The 15,709-nt window shown below is 41.6% G+C and overlaps 1 protein-coding gene across 5 annotated transcripts in view; it reads left to right on the forward strand.

Annotated features, from left to right (window-relative positions):
* Positions 1-15,709, forward strand: part of abr (ABR activator of RhoGEF and GTPase) — a 153,050-nt gene that overhangs the window by 41,471 nt on the left and 95,870 nt on the right. For 4 of the 5 annotated variants that reach the window (XM_074611854.1, XM_074611855.1, XM_074611856.1 and 1 more), the window contains exon 2: positions 14,501-14,679. In XM_074611854.1, coding sequence (XP_074467955.1) covers positions 14,501-14,679 — 179 coding nt within the window. Of the gene's footprint in view, positions 1-14,500; positions 14,692-15,709 lie in introns of all 5 variants that reach the window. The other variant, XM_074611862.1, reaches the window with a different exon arrangement.

The following is a 15,709-nucleotide window of genomic DNA, read 5'->3' on the forward strand; positions in this document are numbered from 1 at the left end:
AGGTAAATTAGTATTAGTGAGAGGTAAAAATATCTTTCGTAAAATTGGGTTACATTTTGAATTATTCCCAGAAGTGATCTTTCAATAGAATTCACTCACAGGCCCATCACCCTTCAATGTTCCGTTATGCCGGGTACACACTACACGAGAATCAAGTAGATTTTTTGGCCAGATTCCCCCCTCCTGACGATCGGCAGCAAAGCCCAGATGTTTTGATGGTTCTAAAGATTATCTTTCCAGATATTCCTGTGGTGTGAGGTATGTTAAGAGTGTTTTTTTTACATCCCCCGATCTGCTCGGAAGTCCATCCTGGCCACACAGATCTCAAATCGTAAATATTAAACAGGTTTAATATTGACGGTCGATCGAATATCCTGTTGTGTGTGGGGAACCCTGAGGACAGCTGATGACGCAGTCACTTGCAAAAGAACGATAGCCAATTGGGAACCAAGCTGACTGAAGAACAACCACAGCCGTGGTGGCCGTGTGTTGAAGGTGACAACTTTCACACCTCTCTCTCTCATTCTAGACTCAGTAACCTGTATGTATTGCTGTCCCTACCTGGCTGCCACGTCCTGCATTCATGTGAAATTCATGTAGTTATTTTTAGAGCATTAAGCTCTGAAAGCTCTCAGCTCGTATCCAGCATTGCTGACATCATCAGTATATGCTGCGTGTGCTGTATAGATGTATAATGATCTTGCAGCCTGTGGTGGATGGCTGGTTCAAGGGAAGCCTCATTAATCTGCAAAGCTTTTCATAGACTGTCATGAGAGGAAATGAGAATAACTACAAGAATGAAACCAGGGCTGGTATGTTATTTTGTTTAGATGCTTTTATGGTATGGTAAGGTTGAGTGTTTCTGGGAGAGTTTGCTCCAATAAAGACAAAGGTAACACCTGCACACTACTCCATGCCACAATTTTTATTGACTGCGTTTCGATCCTACTTGGATCTTCGTCAGGTCAAAATGTTGGAAAAGTGGAAACCACACCCCTATTTCTATACATACAGCACACATAGGCAAACAAGCTCTATGTTGGCAGGTGTGGTTCATCCAAAAACATACACAAACAATTCAATAAAGTATATAGAAAAATTACATAAAAACAATAATACAAAAGCCATACTTCTATATGTCCAATTTATGTCATTCATCATCACATATATCATAAAATACATCACCTACTGTACATTCAAAATTATTACATTAAATTAGAGGAAAAAAGTAAGAAGAAATCTTGAATACATGTCAGAAATTGGGTTTAAGCACCCTTCTAAACAAGTTATCTGTATCAAATCCCAATGTGGAAAAAAGACACACGGATTGTATTTATAATATTTTTTTTCATGACTATACTGTATATAGGAAGAGCCATCATAGTACAACCGGCATTATGGTTTAGAGAAAATGTTTTATCTCATACTCTTGATTCAGAGCTCTAGGTGTGAAAATATAATGGCTTTCTCTTTGGCGTAAGAGGGTATTTAAATTATAAAAAAATAGAGTAATATAAATTTTGCTCCAATGCAAAAAACAAAACAATTTGGAAAATACGAGGTAGCCTACTTATATATAAGATTTTCTTATATACTTATATTCTTTACTCCGTGGTGCTGCAGAGAGCCAGGCAAACTGACTTTAAAAGCTGATATTTTATTAAAATTAGCTAATCAGATGTGTTTCCCAGTGCACCAATGAACCTACGTGGTTTAGAGAAGGTCTTGCACATCGTCTTGATTTCAACCCTTGACTATTCCTTGTATGAGACTGTGTGGTAGTTGACTATTGTGCGACAAACATCTGTTAACAAAATGCTTCACCGACACCACTAATAGCTTCCCTTTCAAATAAAATTCTGATTTAAGGCTCAAACAACAGGCTAGATTGGAATCTGTCTTTGTGCAGTGGGACTCCTCTGTAAACATCTGCTATATGTGTGCACATGTGGCTGCATGTTCACTCACGTGCATCTGTAGTTGTTTGAGGATCTGTGTGTGTGTGTGTGTGTGTGTGTGTGTGTGCATAATGGAGGAGGTGGGTGTTTCTGCATATTGATCACTACCTAAGCTGGATTGATCCCAGTTGCGATGGCTCCTGGGGGAAGCGGCGTGCAGCGAAGAACACAGTCTGTCGCTCCACATCTGCCTCTCTGGCTAGCAGCTGTTTGTTGTCAGCCGACAGGTTTACCTTTTGGTTTCTGGAGGTTTTTTGAACAGAGATTATATGAAGACAAAGACCTCTGAGCACTTTGTGCAATCATTTTATTCAGAAGGTTTGTTTCTGTCCTCAGAGCTTAAAGGAATATTTGTTTTTGAAGTGGGTTTGTCTGAGGTACTTATCGATAGTCTGTGTATTACTTACAGTAGATGACGATCGGCACACCACCAGTTTGCCACACAGAAGCAAAGCAAAATTAAGCTGTTGTATCCATCTATGCTCTCGCCAAAGCCACCAGACTCCATTGAAAAAAAACAGTAATTCTACCCCGCAGAACACTGGAGTTGCTGGTCTACCGCCTGCTGCCTCGATTGGTTAGTTTGTTTGTGCTATTGTTTGACTTTGGTGAATCCAAACTAACCATCTCACGGCAAAGTAAACTGGTGAAAATATTCTAAATATAGCTTACCCATACACTTAAACTGATATTAATTTGTTTTTAGGTTCTAAATGTTTTGCTGCCGGCCCCGTCCACAGCAGTACATTGCTTTGCTTCCGTGTCAGTAAGTCTTGTCTGTTTCTCCAAACTGAGGGCGTACCGACAGCCATCTACTGCAGCTAATACACTGACTATGGATAAGTACCTCACACAACCCCACTTCAAAACAACCAAACTATCCCTTTAAGAGTAGCTTAAACTGCAACTGCAACAGCTGGCCAATTCTCAGTCATTTCTATAAAACGTAACCACTGTATTCTCACATTTAATGTTGTGAAACAAACCCACCAAAGCTTCATTTTATAGCTTTTTTTTGTATCTGGAGCATCTGCATATGATGGAAATAAATTGGTTTCCTTCCAGTTTAGCTATATTGCTGCTGCTGGTTCTGTCCTCGGAGTCTCGTGTCATGTTGCTGCTGTTGAAATACTTTATGTTGATGAGCGGAGTAACGGAGCCCGGGCTGTAAAGATAGACCTTCATAAAGGCTTTTAATTTCCCCAGTGTCGCCTCCTGATTGATGACCGCAGGACAGGGAGGTGTAAAAGCCTACATGTACTCTGTCAACACACACAAAATGACCCCACATGTGTCAAGCCGCTGATGTACTGTCATGCTGTCATGGCTCCACAGGGGCAGCCGGGAGGACTAGTTGCTGAGCAGAAGACTACAGGAGACGGCAGCACTCTGTCTTTCTGTTCTTCCTTTTGTCTTTTTATCTGGTCCTGGGAGAATCGGATCTGTTATGGTTGAGCTCGCTTACATCTTTCGAGAGCGGCACTGAAGACGCAGAGGAATATCTTGTCAACAACCCAGAAGACACGCTCTCATAAACACGCATACAGTAAAGACGGTTGAATAATATGAACATGCAGAGACATGTTGAGACTCTCTCACACACCCTTTTCCTTTTAATGGCCTCCCCAAAGAAATGGTGGCTCGCTCGTAAACACACATCTCTACTGTAAAAACGTGTGTGTGTGTGTGTTAAGTCACTGCAGCCATGCGCCCGTCCTATACAGAGGTAGTTTGCAGAGCTGCATGCTTCTTGGTGCCCACACAGTGTTAGCTGGCTGCAGGGCATGATGTAATCCCTCTCCTGCTCAGAAAAAAATGCTGAGCAAGGCAGCACAACTCCCCGATTGAATTCTCACACTGCAGCAGCAACTTTTCCTTCCCCTGACTTTATTAGTTTGCAACTTTTTTGCACAAGCTCCTATAGAAGAACAAGGGAGAGAGCTGGGAGGATTACTGTATACAGTCGATCGCATGGGGGCTCCATTAACACACACACATTCTACTGTAAGTCCACTGGAGTAAAGAAAGGGTTAAGTGTGGACAGCATTGCAGTAGTTGCTGAGCAAGAGGAAAACAATCTGCGTTTCCTCTTCACAACTATCAGTATTTGAACCACATTTTTGTTACAAGGCAGCTTCTCTAGTCGCTAGGTTACCGCTACACCGAGGAGACTACTGATAGTTTTGATACGTGAAATCTCTCACCGTTTTCTCTCGGTGCTTGTGAAAATGACTAGATAGTTTCCACATCAAGTATTTTGAAAATGTGTATTTTTTACAAAAGAAGTCATAAAACAAACTACTGATCAACACACATCAATGCACAAACAAATTCACAAATTCGATAGTTTTTAAATCAATGTGTATATAGAGGTGTAGTACTGAATAGCATTTCCGTAGCTGCAACAATTGGTCTATTTAAAAATAAGTCGATTGACAGATAATGTATTTATTAATACTATTTGCATAATCAATCAATTGTTAGTTATTTTCTTAAATGTGAGATTTGCTGCATTTTCCTCTTTTGTTATTGTAAACTGAATATCTTTTGGTTTTGGATTGTTGGTCTCTAGACTAAACAAGACATTTGACGACATCACCTTACACTGAACAAATGTAATAGACATATTTCACTGTTTTACAACTACAGTGTGTAGGATTTGGTGGCATCTAGTGGTGTGGTTGCAGATTGCAAGCAACCGAGTACCCCTCCGCTCACTCATCCCTTTTTCAAAACCGTGGTAACGCCATTCGCCTCTCTCAGAGGCCATTCTCACCATAATAACACTACTTTAGGAGCAACACAAGTCAGACGGTGGCTGGCAGTACCACGATTTGCGGTTCACATTACCACAGTTACACAAGCGTGTCATAGAGCTACGGTGGCCTTCGGGTAACGTAAAAACGCAAAAGTCTCTCTAGAGCCAGTCAGTGTAGTTAAACAGCTGGAGACTGGCCCGCCCGCTATAGCATCTCTGAGCTGGCACTCAGCTGCCCAGTGTGAGTGTGAGGAGGCGATGCAGCACAGGAGAGGTCATCATTTTTTTTTAGTTCTTCAATAGAGTGGTGCAGCGTATTTTTTTAGGCCAACCAGGAAGTTAGCATCCCCCTGGGTTCCTTCGACAAAACGCCAATGAGATTTATCCATTGGGTTTTGGATTATTGCAGAAAATAAACTCTGTGGCAAACAAATGTTTATGATGACCTTAATTCAGGCATCTACCAGATGTGCTAAATTGCTAACTCATTTCCAGGTTTTAGGACTCATTCCTACACCACTCTACTCTGTTTTGTTTTCTTATATTCTTGCCTGAGTGACCAACAGGAGCATAGTAGGAAGTGATTATAAATAGCAAAGCAATAACACTTTGCATAAACACGTTGCATAGCTGACACAGCTGAAAAATGTCAAGCTAAGCCTCAGTCTTCTAATGTCAGCATCCCACCCTTATCCCATAACGGTTTTACCACTTAACCCCTCTGTATTTTATTGAGGATGTTTTCCTCTATTAAAAGATGAGCAACAGTAACAGGCATGCAGGCTGTGGTCACATGAAAGAACAACAGCACAAATAGGAAAGCTGAAATGTGAGCCACACTGTAAATCTGCTATATTCACAATGATGGATTTCTTCTTTTGTGCCAGGTTCAGAGTCAGTGTGTGTGCTTAGTTGGAAGAGAGCAAAGCAGGGGTTTATTGTTCAGTGTGGAGCGGTGGGTGAATGAGAGAGTCTCAAACACCCTAGCAGGCAGTATTCTCTCTCTGTGGAGGCCTCAGCTACAATAGTTTATGACTCAGGCTGTTCTCTTTTAAAAGTTTCTCTTGTCTTCTGGTATAAATAGTGCCGTTTTACAGGAACACTGGCTGCAACCCCCCCAATGTGACCAAACAGCTTATTGGCTAGCAGGAAGCATTTGCATCAACGTGACCTGTTGTCATGGCCAGCCTTTGTCCTTGCCGGTTATTGAGAGTGACAGGTGGATTTAGAGCTGTCCGTCAAGAAAGGTTAGCAGTGAGAGTGATGTGAGCTGACGCTGGGCGGAGGTCATTGGATGGGTGGGTGAGTGGGTGAGTGGGTGGCGGGGTAGCAGGATTGCAGATTTTACTGGAAGGTTATAAGGGCAATGTTGGCAAGAATCTGGCGATATGATACTATCATGATACGATGAGGGGTGACGATTCAGTATATTGTGATATATTGCAATACTGTAAGCAAGGCCATATATTGCTTTTCTTTTCAAATCTAATTTTAGGAAAACTGTCATAGTATAGAGACACACCACCATATGTATAAAATCTGTCACTTTGTGAAATGGGGATTAACTTCATTACTCATGAATACAATTGGACTCATCGGATCCACAAGTGTCTCAGCTTTACAGTGATACCCAATTTATGCAAATCCAAGACTGTTTAGGGAATTTTCAAATAGCCTACACCCTTTTAGAATAGGTGAGAACAACACATTTGTACTGCATGCAAAAAACTGCATGGTTCTTGCCCCAAACGGCATGGGATTATCATAAAGTGGGTATTTCTGTAAAGGGGAGATTCGTGGATATACCCAAAGAACCCATTTTCATTCACATATATTGAGGTCAGAGGTCAAGGGACCCCTTTGAAAATGGCCATGCCAGTTTTTCCTCACCAAAATGTAGTGTAACTGAAGAATCAATACAGCATCGCAAAACATAACATTACAATACTCATGTGTATCGATATTTTCTTAAACCCCTAATGGTTATGCAACTATATTTGGACAAGGGCTCCGTGATTATGAACAAAATGCTAATCACGATAAGCTACATTCTCTTTGTGCTACATTCCTGCTAATGTAAAACTTCACAGTACATCTCCTAGAAGCAAAATATAAATGAAATTGTACCAAAACTTTTTTTTACCTAAAATTAAATCAACAGAGCTCTGCTTTCACCTTCAAGTTGCTAGCAGTGTTTCTCAGGAGAACCTCAGGACTCTCTCCATCACTTGGATCCATTGTTGTCTCTGCTGCCAGCTGTCAGTCGTGAAAATCCCATCAGAGGGTACTTGTGTATTGATGAAATGCACTTCATGGTGGTAAAATGATGCTCTCTAAACATGAGCTTGCCATTCAGCCCTCCACCTTTGACCTCGTTAAAGGATCACATAGGAGGTTTAGCATGTTTATCCCTTTAACCACAAATAACGTTTACTTACATCCAATATCATCCAAAGCACATCACATTATTAGTTATAAGATCTTCTAGGTTTCAGACAGAGGCCTCACTTTGTGTCAGTATATGAAAATCAAATTGCAGATATTTACTTGATTACATGCAATCTAACTCTGAGAACATTTATTCTGCTGCATTAGGTATTGTCAATGTCACCTTATTGTTGCTTGAAAACTCTCTGTTGGTGGTGGTGTGAGATTTGAGAGTCGACTGCTGAAAAGTGTTGCATTGCACACGCTATGTTGTCTAAAAATCGAACCTGGAGGACAAACCATAACCAAACTGTGGCATTATGAAAATAATAATGTAAATTTTGTTTATTTGCATTACAGCATAGCAGCTCACACTCAAATGTCATATTTCAGAGCTTATTTGAATGCATCAGGGAAAATTTCTTTAAGGTGTCATGGAAATAATTGAGATTGACGACCACTATGCTTCATTTATTTAAAAAGCTGATTTATTTAATGCTTATATTATTGCGCTGCACTGTGAGGAGAACATTGCCAGCATTTTCATAATTTTTTCTGATTTGTTTCATTGCGTTCACTTTGATCCCTTTGTAATAAATTTCCATCCACCACATGTGGAAGTAGTTGCTCTGAAACTGTTGAGGTAGTTTTCTACTCACAAGGCAGATTTAAACACGGTGGCGTTCACACTCTGTCACATAGACTTATGCAGTCGCTGAAGTGAGCAATTCTGCAATTGAAGATCTGTGTGTGTGTGTATTTCTATCGTTTGAAAGCTTTTCCGGTGAAAGCCGTTCCTTATTAACTGGCGCCTCATTGATCTAACCCCATCAACACACACCAGGGCCTGTGTGTAATTGTGTAGAGCATGTATCTGTGATGTGTGTGTGACACAGTGAGAGTGGCTGTGGTGCCTCATGGGCTGCACTAATTTCCCTAAGCATTGTGTGGAGTGCAAAGTAGGTACGTCCAGAGAGAGAGAACAACATCAAATACATGAGACATGATGGCGGGTTTGGTGCAATGATGTATTCCTACTGGTGATGTATTGTTAATTTCTGGATCTGTTTTGTCGTTTATTGGTAGTTTTTTTTCCAAAAAATGAAATCAAATTAAATAAAAAACACCTTTTCAGGCAAATCTTTATTTTAAAAATCATGTCCGATGGTACTTTTACAATAAAGCTGTTTCACACATAGAATGTAAAGATGGACACACAACATGACCGCTCCCCAAACGTGAAGCCAAAACATGATTGATTTACCTGGAAAAAAACCAAACTATGTATTCAAATAGTCCTGAATAGTTAATCACAGATCAGCTGATCGCAGTAAGCTTGTTGGATTCATAGACTCTTGCTGTGTTAGCTTGCAACAACATGATTTGAATAATTTCCAAATGTGAAAACACCACTAATCCACAGCCGGCTTTGCTGCAGCATCGTGTGGGTTTCGGCGTTCGGTTGGGGGCAGTTCCACTTTGTTGTTTGACAATTACTGACTATCTGTACCAAAAATCCAGTTTTGGTTGCTTCCTCATAGTACAGTACATGGTGTACCCAAAGTTCATGCACGCCCACGCTATTGATTTTTATGGCTACTGTGTGTGACCCGTAAACCATAACAGAACTGTCTTTATTGGCCAGCTGGGAAGTGACGCGGCGATGTTCAGCGGACAGAGAAACACGTTGATGCACTCCAAAACATTTTATAGTTTCCACACAGTAACGCACGGGCTTGTTGCTTCCTCTTAGGCTGCGGCAGTTTTTTTGAATACAGCATTGTTGCCTTAATTTGAATGAGTGCTATCTGAAAGGTCTGCAACAGTGGAAGTATTCAACAGCTCCAAACCAGCTCTCTTATTTTCATATCACTCCTGTGGTTGCACAGTAGAGTAGGCTTCCCAGTTAGTGTTGTCGAATTTGAGTTGAATAAACGGGACCAGCTGCACTTAAGTTGTGACATAATGGTTGCCTTACTGCCTTGGTGACATGGGTGACTGTCAGTGAAGGTGTTTGGGTCAGACGGCGTTCACACGCACGCCAACATGGCTTTTTTCTTTGAGGCCGCGTGTACTATTTCATCTCTCCTCTCCAGAAAAAGTAAGTGTGGTCACCATGTTTTTGATTGTGTAGTTTCTGTGTGTGTGTGTGTGTGTGTGAGCATGTGAGTCGATCTCGACTGCCTTAATGTACAGTAGGTCCTCTTCACTGTTGTGGCGTGCCAGACTAAGGCTGTATTGATTTGTCAATAGGATCTTCCTCCTCTGCAACTCAATCCTTTTACTCAACGTTCGTCTCCTGTTTAATCGCATGTCATGTTGAGCTTGTCCCCCGTTTTAACCCTGTAAAATGTGTAAGTGTATGTTTGGGGACCGCTCTATTGAACAGTATTTAGGGCTGATGAATCCTCCCCACAGAAAAAAAAAATCCGCTCTCCGTGGACTGACAGCACAGCATTGATTTTCCTGTTTGTCACGCACGAGGATTGTCAGGGCGCATTAGCCGACGGAGGCGGCCGACATTTCAGCCTGTCAGAGAGTGTGCAGATAAACATGTGCATGTGTGGACTCATGCACATGTGAGTATTGTGACTGTGGCAGGCATTAAACAACACAACACAACATCAATGCAACCGAGTGATGTTTGATGTTCTTGTGGAATCAGAGCTTCATAGTCTTTAACATCTTGTCTGGGAAAACCGGTCTTATTGAACCAAAGACATCTGAAGCAAAACGAGGAAGAGTATTCATTTTCAGTGAGCTTTGTAGCCCAGCGACTGTAATGTTCAACTTATTTATAGATTATTAGGAGCAGTGTTTTAAAAAAAGAGTGTAGCACATATGTAGATAACGAGACTCCCGTTCAGACGATAAAATAATAATAATAATATACAGTATATATGATGTAAATAATTCTGTCCTCTACAGATACTAGCTCTGGTTGTGGCCGTATGTTTCTTGAAAACTGTAATCAGATATTACATACTGATGCAGGTATTATGATGTGAGGCAGAGCAGATGCAGTGAAAGAGTCACTCGTGGTGTAACGTAAAGCTGGAGTTGACTCAACATCAACATGCTAACATAATCTTTAATCTCTAATAGATTCTCATGGTTATCCTCTTCCCTGTTTAGTTTTACAGCCTCGATTTTTGATAGATTGCTATCTTTTCAAATTCCCACTATCTGGGTGCCCTTCTTCACTGTCCTCTTTATGATATCCAGAGTATTAATATAGCAGCAAACAACTATTTGCTAAAGACATAGTGGAGAAATGGCTTCCTGAGCAGAGAATGAAGTCACTTTCTCTCTCTGTGTTGTAATCTGACTGGCTAGCTCACAGTCGCCGCTCTGTACTGCGCTCATAAGGCGGTTACAGCTGATAACGCCGTCCCGACCGACGCCGTCATCGCGGAAGCGTAGGGCCCAACCTCTGGTTCCCCCCTCATGTAAACACTGTTAGCTCTGTCAGCAGTGTTGCCTTTGTTTGCACTGTTAGCACTGTTAGCTGCTAGCCACAGGCTCAGCTGTCGCCATGTTGAGAGCCGTGCGGAGGTAATCCCTCGATCATAGATTTGTTCTGAATTCCTAATAGAGAACCTTTAAACAATAAGCTTGTTGACCTGCATTATATAATTTCCTCCTTCTCTATATACCTCTCTTCCTCTTTGTTATCTGATGGCTTATATAGGGTAGTCCAATCTAATCTACAGAGTGTACTGCTGTTTGCCTCCACACTGGAACCACATTTGTGACTAAAACTTCACCTATATCGTGAGTTCTGTCCCTTATAGTCCATGAGTCATAATTGTGTGAGTAGTCAAATTAAGAAAACCCACTTGAAAAAAAACTCTGTTAAAAAAAATATAGATATTTATTTAAAATTGACTTCAATGACGTTAATTGCTTGACGTTTTACTGACAAGAAAAGAAGATGCCACCAGTGGTGTTTTCTTCTAACTATGTTACACCACATTTGGCTGTAATCTGAGAGTGTAACTGAACACACAACCTTTATTTCTGTCTCCTTGCTCTCCTCCGTTCTGGGACTGTTTTGGATCTTGTCGGATCTCATCACTGAGTGGCCATGCAGCATCAGCATCAGCATCAGCATCAGCATCAGCAGCCAGGCGAAAGAGACATTTTCACCCTCACCCTTTTCTTTTGTCTCTGCTTCTCTCTCTCGCTCTCTTTCTGTATCTCTGTCTGTCTTGCTAAATTGTTAAATCTATGCAAGATAGGCATGATGGTTTGTTTTCATGAACGGCAGCGAGTGCTGGGAGAAAGAGTTAGCAAGCTTTGACGACACTGTGACGGTTGTGACCGAGTGGAAGCTACTCTGGGCCCAATGGATGCGAAAGATCCGGTGACTTTTCCAGTCGGAAGTCGAGCCATTTTGGCATCATGCGCCACTGAGCAACTTTCATAGGAATGAACGGGGCCCCGCCTCCAACGCTGTATCCAGTTCTCTTAATACATCCATGAAACGATGGTCCAGTGTATCCTATGCTAAAGGAGATAAGAAAGGAAGCATTGAAGCACCTTTCCTTAGCATTTACAGAATTCAAACAGCTCTTATCACGGCTGCTGCTTAGATACTTCCGGGTCATTTCACTCAGTTAGGAAGCTTCCTAAGCAAAAAAAGACTTTTCGACCACAGCCATGGCCAGTATCTTTGTAAAAGAGGGAACTGACCTTAGTGCTTGTCTAGACATGAGTGCTTTGTTTGGGCTTTCAGTGCTATCCATTCATCCTTCCAGAGCTGGGAGGAAGTTTGAGTGCTATAGCTTCAGGTAAATATCTTAGATAACAGGAACAGTTCTCTGTTTTTTTTTTCTTCTCATGCTCACATACACTCACACAACTTTAACAGATTGGGACAAACTAGTCTGTCAGGATGCCAGAAGGTGTACAGAAGAGTCAGAGAGGGAACAGATGGGAGAGAAGCAAACACACGCACACATTGCTTGCATATTAGAGGAGCAGATCTTTTCTATGGTCTGATCACAGCACAGTTGGAGTTGGACAAATGGCCTTACCTCGGTGTTTTAACCTTTACATCTCATGTTCTACTCGTGTCATCTTGCAGCGCTTCAGCACGCTGTCACTGTTTTCTGTGCACGCTTCACTAAATCAGCTGAGACCCAAGTGCAACCATTTGTCAGCTATTTGCCCAACAGCTACACATAAACCATATGGCAGCCGTGACTCTCCACGGTCCACGTACACACTCGCATGCAACCAACAGATGGAGGGGATTGTTTGATTGGCAGGTGGGCGGTGCAGGGTTACGGTTGGGGGTTACGGTGCGTGTCAGAAGGTGACAGACGGCGGTGTGTCGGCGGCCACTCTAGTAGTCACACATAACCATTAGCTTGATGGTGTGTGTCGTCCCAGAGGGGATTGACCCCTGCTTTTATTTTTCAATTAGTTCTTCTCGTTTGTGGCTCATTTAGAGTTGTCTGGAATTTACACGCACTTCCTCTCAAGCACATCTGTACAATGGTGGATTCGCACACATTTGTGTTTTAAAGTGGTGGTAGAGCTCAGTGTGGACTATATGCAGTCACCTACGCACCTCCCACCTAATTTGCTTTTCAAACAGTGTGTTCTGCTTTTCCACCAACCCACTGCTATATGGCTTTTTGTAATAGTTACACAAGCTTTGGTGCATGCACTTCTCCTATTCCAAGCATAAAAGGAATATACTCTAAACAGGGTTTGTATCTCATCAGGGTAAAAAAACGAACATCCTGGTAACTGTAATTATTGTGTAAGCATACATCTCTTTCTATGTCTGCACTTTTAACTTACTTACATTAAAAACATTTCATCATATTATGTATTGTAGCTCCATCCTGGTTCTAACCATCCCTGAGACACCTCCCCTCTCTAATAATATATCCGATATATAAAAGGTGTCAACTAAACATTCATATGTCTCACACAGGCTTTTTATATCTCCCCGTGCCTTTGTGTTACTCCACTGTTTTCTCCACCGGTGTTGCTTTGAAGGCAGGGCAGGAGTCGTTTCGTTGTTCCCTTCCTCTGGAGCTGTCACTGTTACTTACGCCTGAACGCCGGCGTCGTCACTGGACATGAATATCCACCTCAATACAGACACTAATATATATAACCTAAAGACTGTGATGCATAGAAACAAAATTTTACTTAAATGAAGAGAGTTACACGTGGAGTTTGCTGTTTTGTAGCATCCTCAGCACAGGGGTAGATTAGATAGATCGTATAGTATCGTATAGTCTATCTTAAATGATTATTAAGCGATTCAAATATGTAATCGTGATTTATCACATGATTGTCCATGGTTAATTGCGATTAATCGCACATTTTTTATCTGTTCAAAAAGGAGATTTGTCAAGTTTTTAATACTCTTATCAACATGGGAGTGGGCAAATATGCTTGCTTTATACAAATGTAGGTATATATTTACAATTTGAAATCAATTAACAACACAAAACAACGACAAATATTGTACAGAAACCTTCACAGGTACTGCATTTAGCATAAAAAAAATATTCTCAAATCATAACATGGCAAACTGCAGCCCAACAGGCAACAATAGCTGTCAGTGTGCTGACTTGACTATGACTTGCCACAAACTGCATGTGTTTATCATGAAGTGGGCATGTCTGTAAAGGGGAGACTCGTGGGTACCCATAGAACCCATTTACATTCACATATCTTCAGGTTAGAGGTCAAGGGACCCCTTTGAAAATGGCCATGCCAGTTTTTCCTCCAGAATTTAGCGTAAATTTGGAGCGTTATTTAGTCTCCTTCTTGACAAGCTAGTATGACATTGTTTGTACGAATGGATTTCTTAGGTTTTATAGTTTCATATGGTGAAAAAACTGAGCCTGCCACGACCTAAAAATCGCAAGTTGCGTTAATGCGTTTAAAAAATTAGTGGCGTTATAAGGAATTTGCGTTAACGTGTTATTATCGTTAACTTTGGCAGCCCTAGTAATTATGTAGTTTGGCCCTGAAACCAGTTCAACCATGCTAGACTGTTTATTGCTGTTGTTGGCCAGTTTCAACAGGCCACTGTTATTCTGTGTAGTTCCATATTTATTCTTCTTTTAACTATTAAAACATGCCCTCTGCAGCAATAAATCGTCTCCAGAAATTTCCGCTTTCGATTCACCCATTCTTTGTTTTTTTGTCACAGTTGTAGTGCCAGAATAACTGGTGGGTAACAGGAGAATCCAATGCTTGCAAATAGCATTGAGGAAGTAGTAGATTGTTCTCACGGAGTCGTGGTTGTGAGTCACCAGAGCCCAGCGATGGCCTTGTTCTCTATGATGAAATGTAAATCAGCGTCTATCTCTCTCTCCTCCAGACTTTAACTACAACACAGATGGCTACGAGGGGGACGGAGCGGAGGACGGCAAGTCTCAGGACGGCTCGGAGACGCTGCCCTATATAGATGAGTCGCCCACCATGTCTCCCCAGCTGTGCGCGCCCCAAGGGCCCGACGGAGAAGCGGTCTCTCCTACACCAGAGGGCCTGCTGGCAGGGGTAAGAGCTCACGCACACACATTTATATGGAGTAGCAATAGCAGTACTACACGCTTGAACTTCTACACACAACTTCTTATTCTGAGACAATGGAATAATGTGACAGATGGAGAGAGAGGGCCGTTCATCATAAATCACAGACTGGATGTAGTTCAGGAGCAATTCTCCTCCAGACGACTTTCCGAAGTAGAATATGTAAAAGGTATCAGTATCTTAAGTTATTAGATTGAATTCCTGCACTACAGAGAACTATATTACTGGTTTATTCATTGGTCAGTGTTGATATTGTTTATTGGTATAGCAACTGTTTTGTAATTCTTTGGTTGTTGGTGCTTTTAATTGTTGCCGGAAAATCCAGTATTCCGCACGAGTTTCCTGTTTTTATGCAAAAACATTCATTTTTATCCAAAGTCACATTATCCTTGCTATTACCTTTCAAATAAAAATTCCCAACAGTCATTTTTCAAATACCAGCTTCTCTTAAAGGGATAATTTCACATTTTCCAAGTCTATTTTAAAGGAACAATATGTGAAATATTTACTAAATCATAAAATGAGCATGATATGTCATCAGAGATTAAGGAAACATGCTAAATTGAAATACTGGCTTCTCCACAAATGCTACAGCCAGTGGGTTCCATGCCGGTTCGGAACGTCTGTTTTTGTTTTGGCCGGTGTGATCCCTTCCTCTGACCATTTCAACACCCCGTTGCCACATATGAAACATATTGGCATACAAACACAGCCTTCTGCAGCCATGCAAGCAAGCAAACAAACTGGATCAACAGACATAACGTTAATGTTCGATTCTACCCGACCTGAAAAGCCTCGGCACATGTCTCTGTGATCCGTGTGCAGCTGGGTTATCAAGACAGCCAGTATTTGAGACACAGCCGGTGAAGTGACTCCAACTACTGCTGGCCAGCGGCTAACGCAGTGATGCCGACACACTCTAACTGCTATCAGTCACACCGGAGGAGCAGACGAGCCACGGCTTCAATGTTTTGAATTTGGACAGCAGTTACTCATT

The sequence above is a fragment of the Sebastes fasciatus genome, chromosome 16, assembly GCF_043250625.1.
Source record: "Sebastes fasciatus isolate fSebFas1 chromosome 16, fSebFas1.pri, whole genome shotgun sequence".
Classification (NCBI taxonomy): Eukaryota; Metazoa; Chordata; class Actinopteri; order Perciformes; family Sebastidae; genus Sebastes; species Sebastes fasciatus.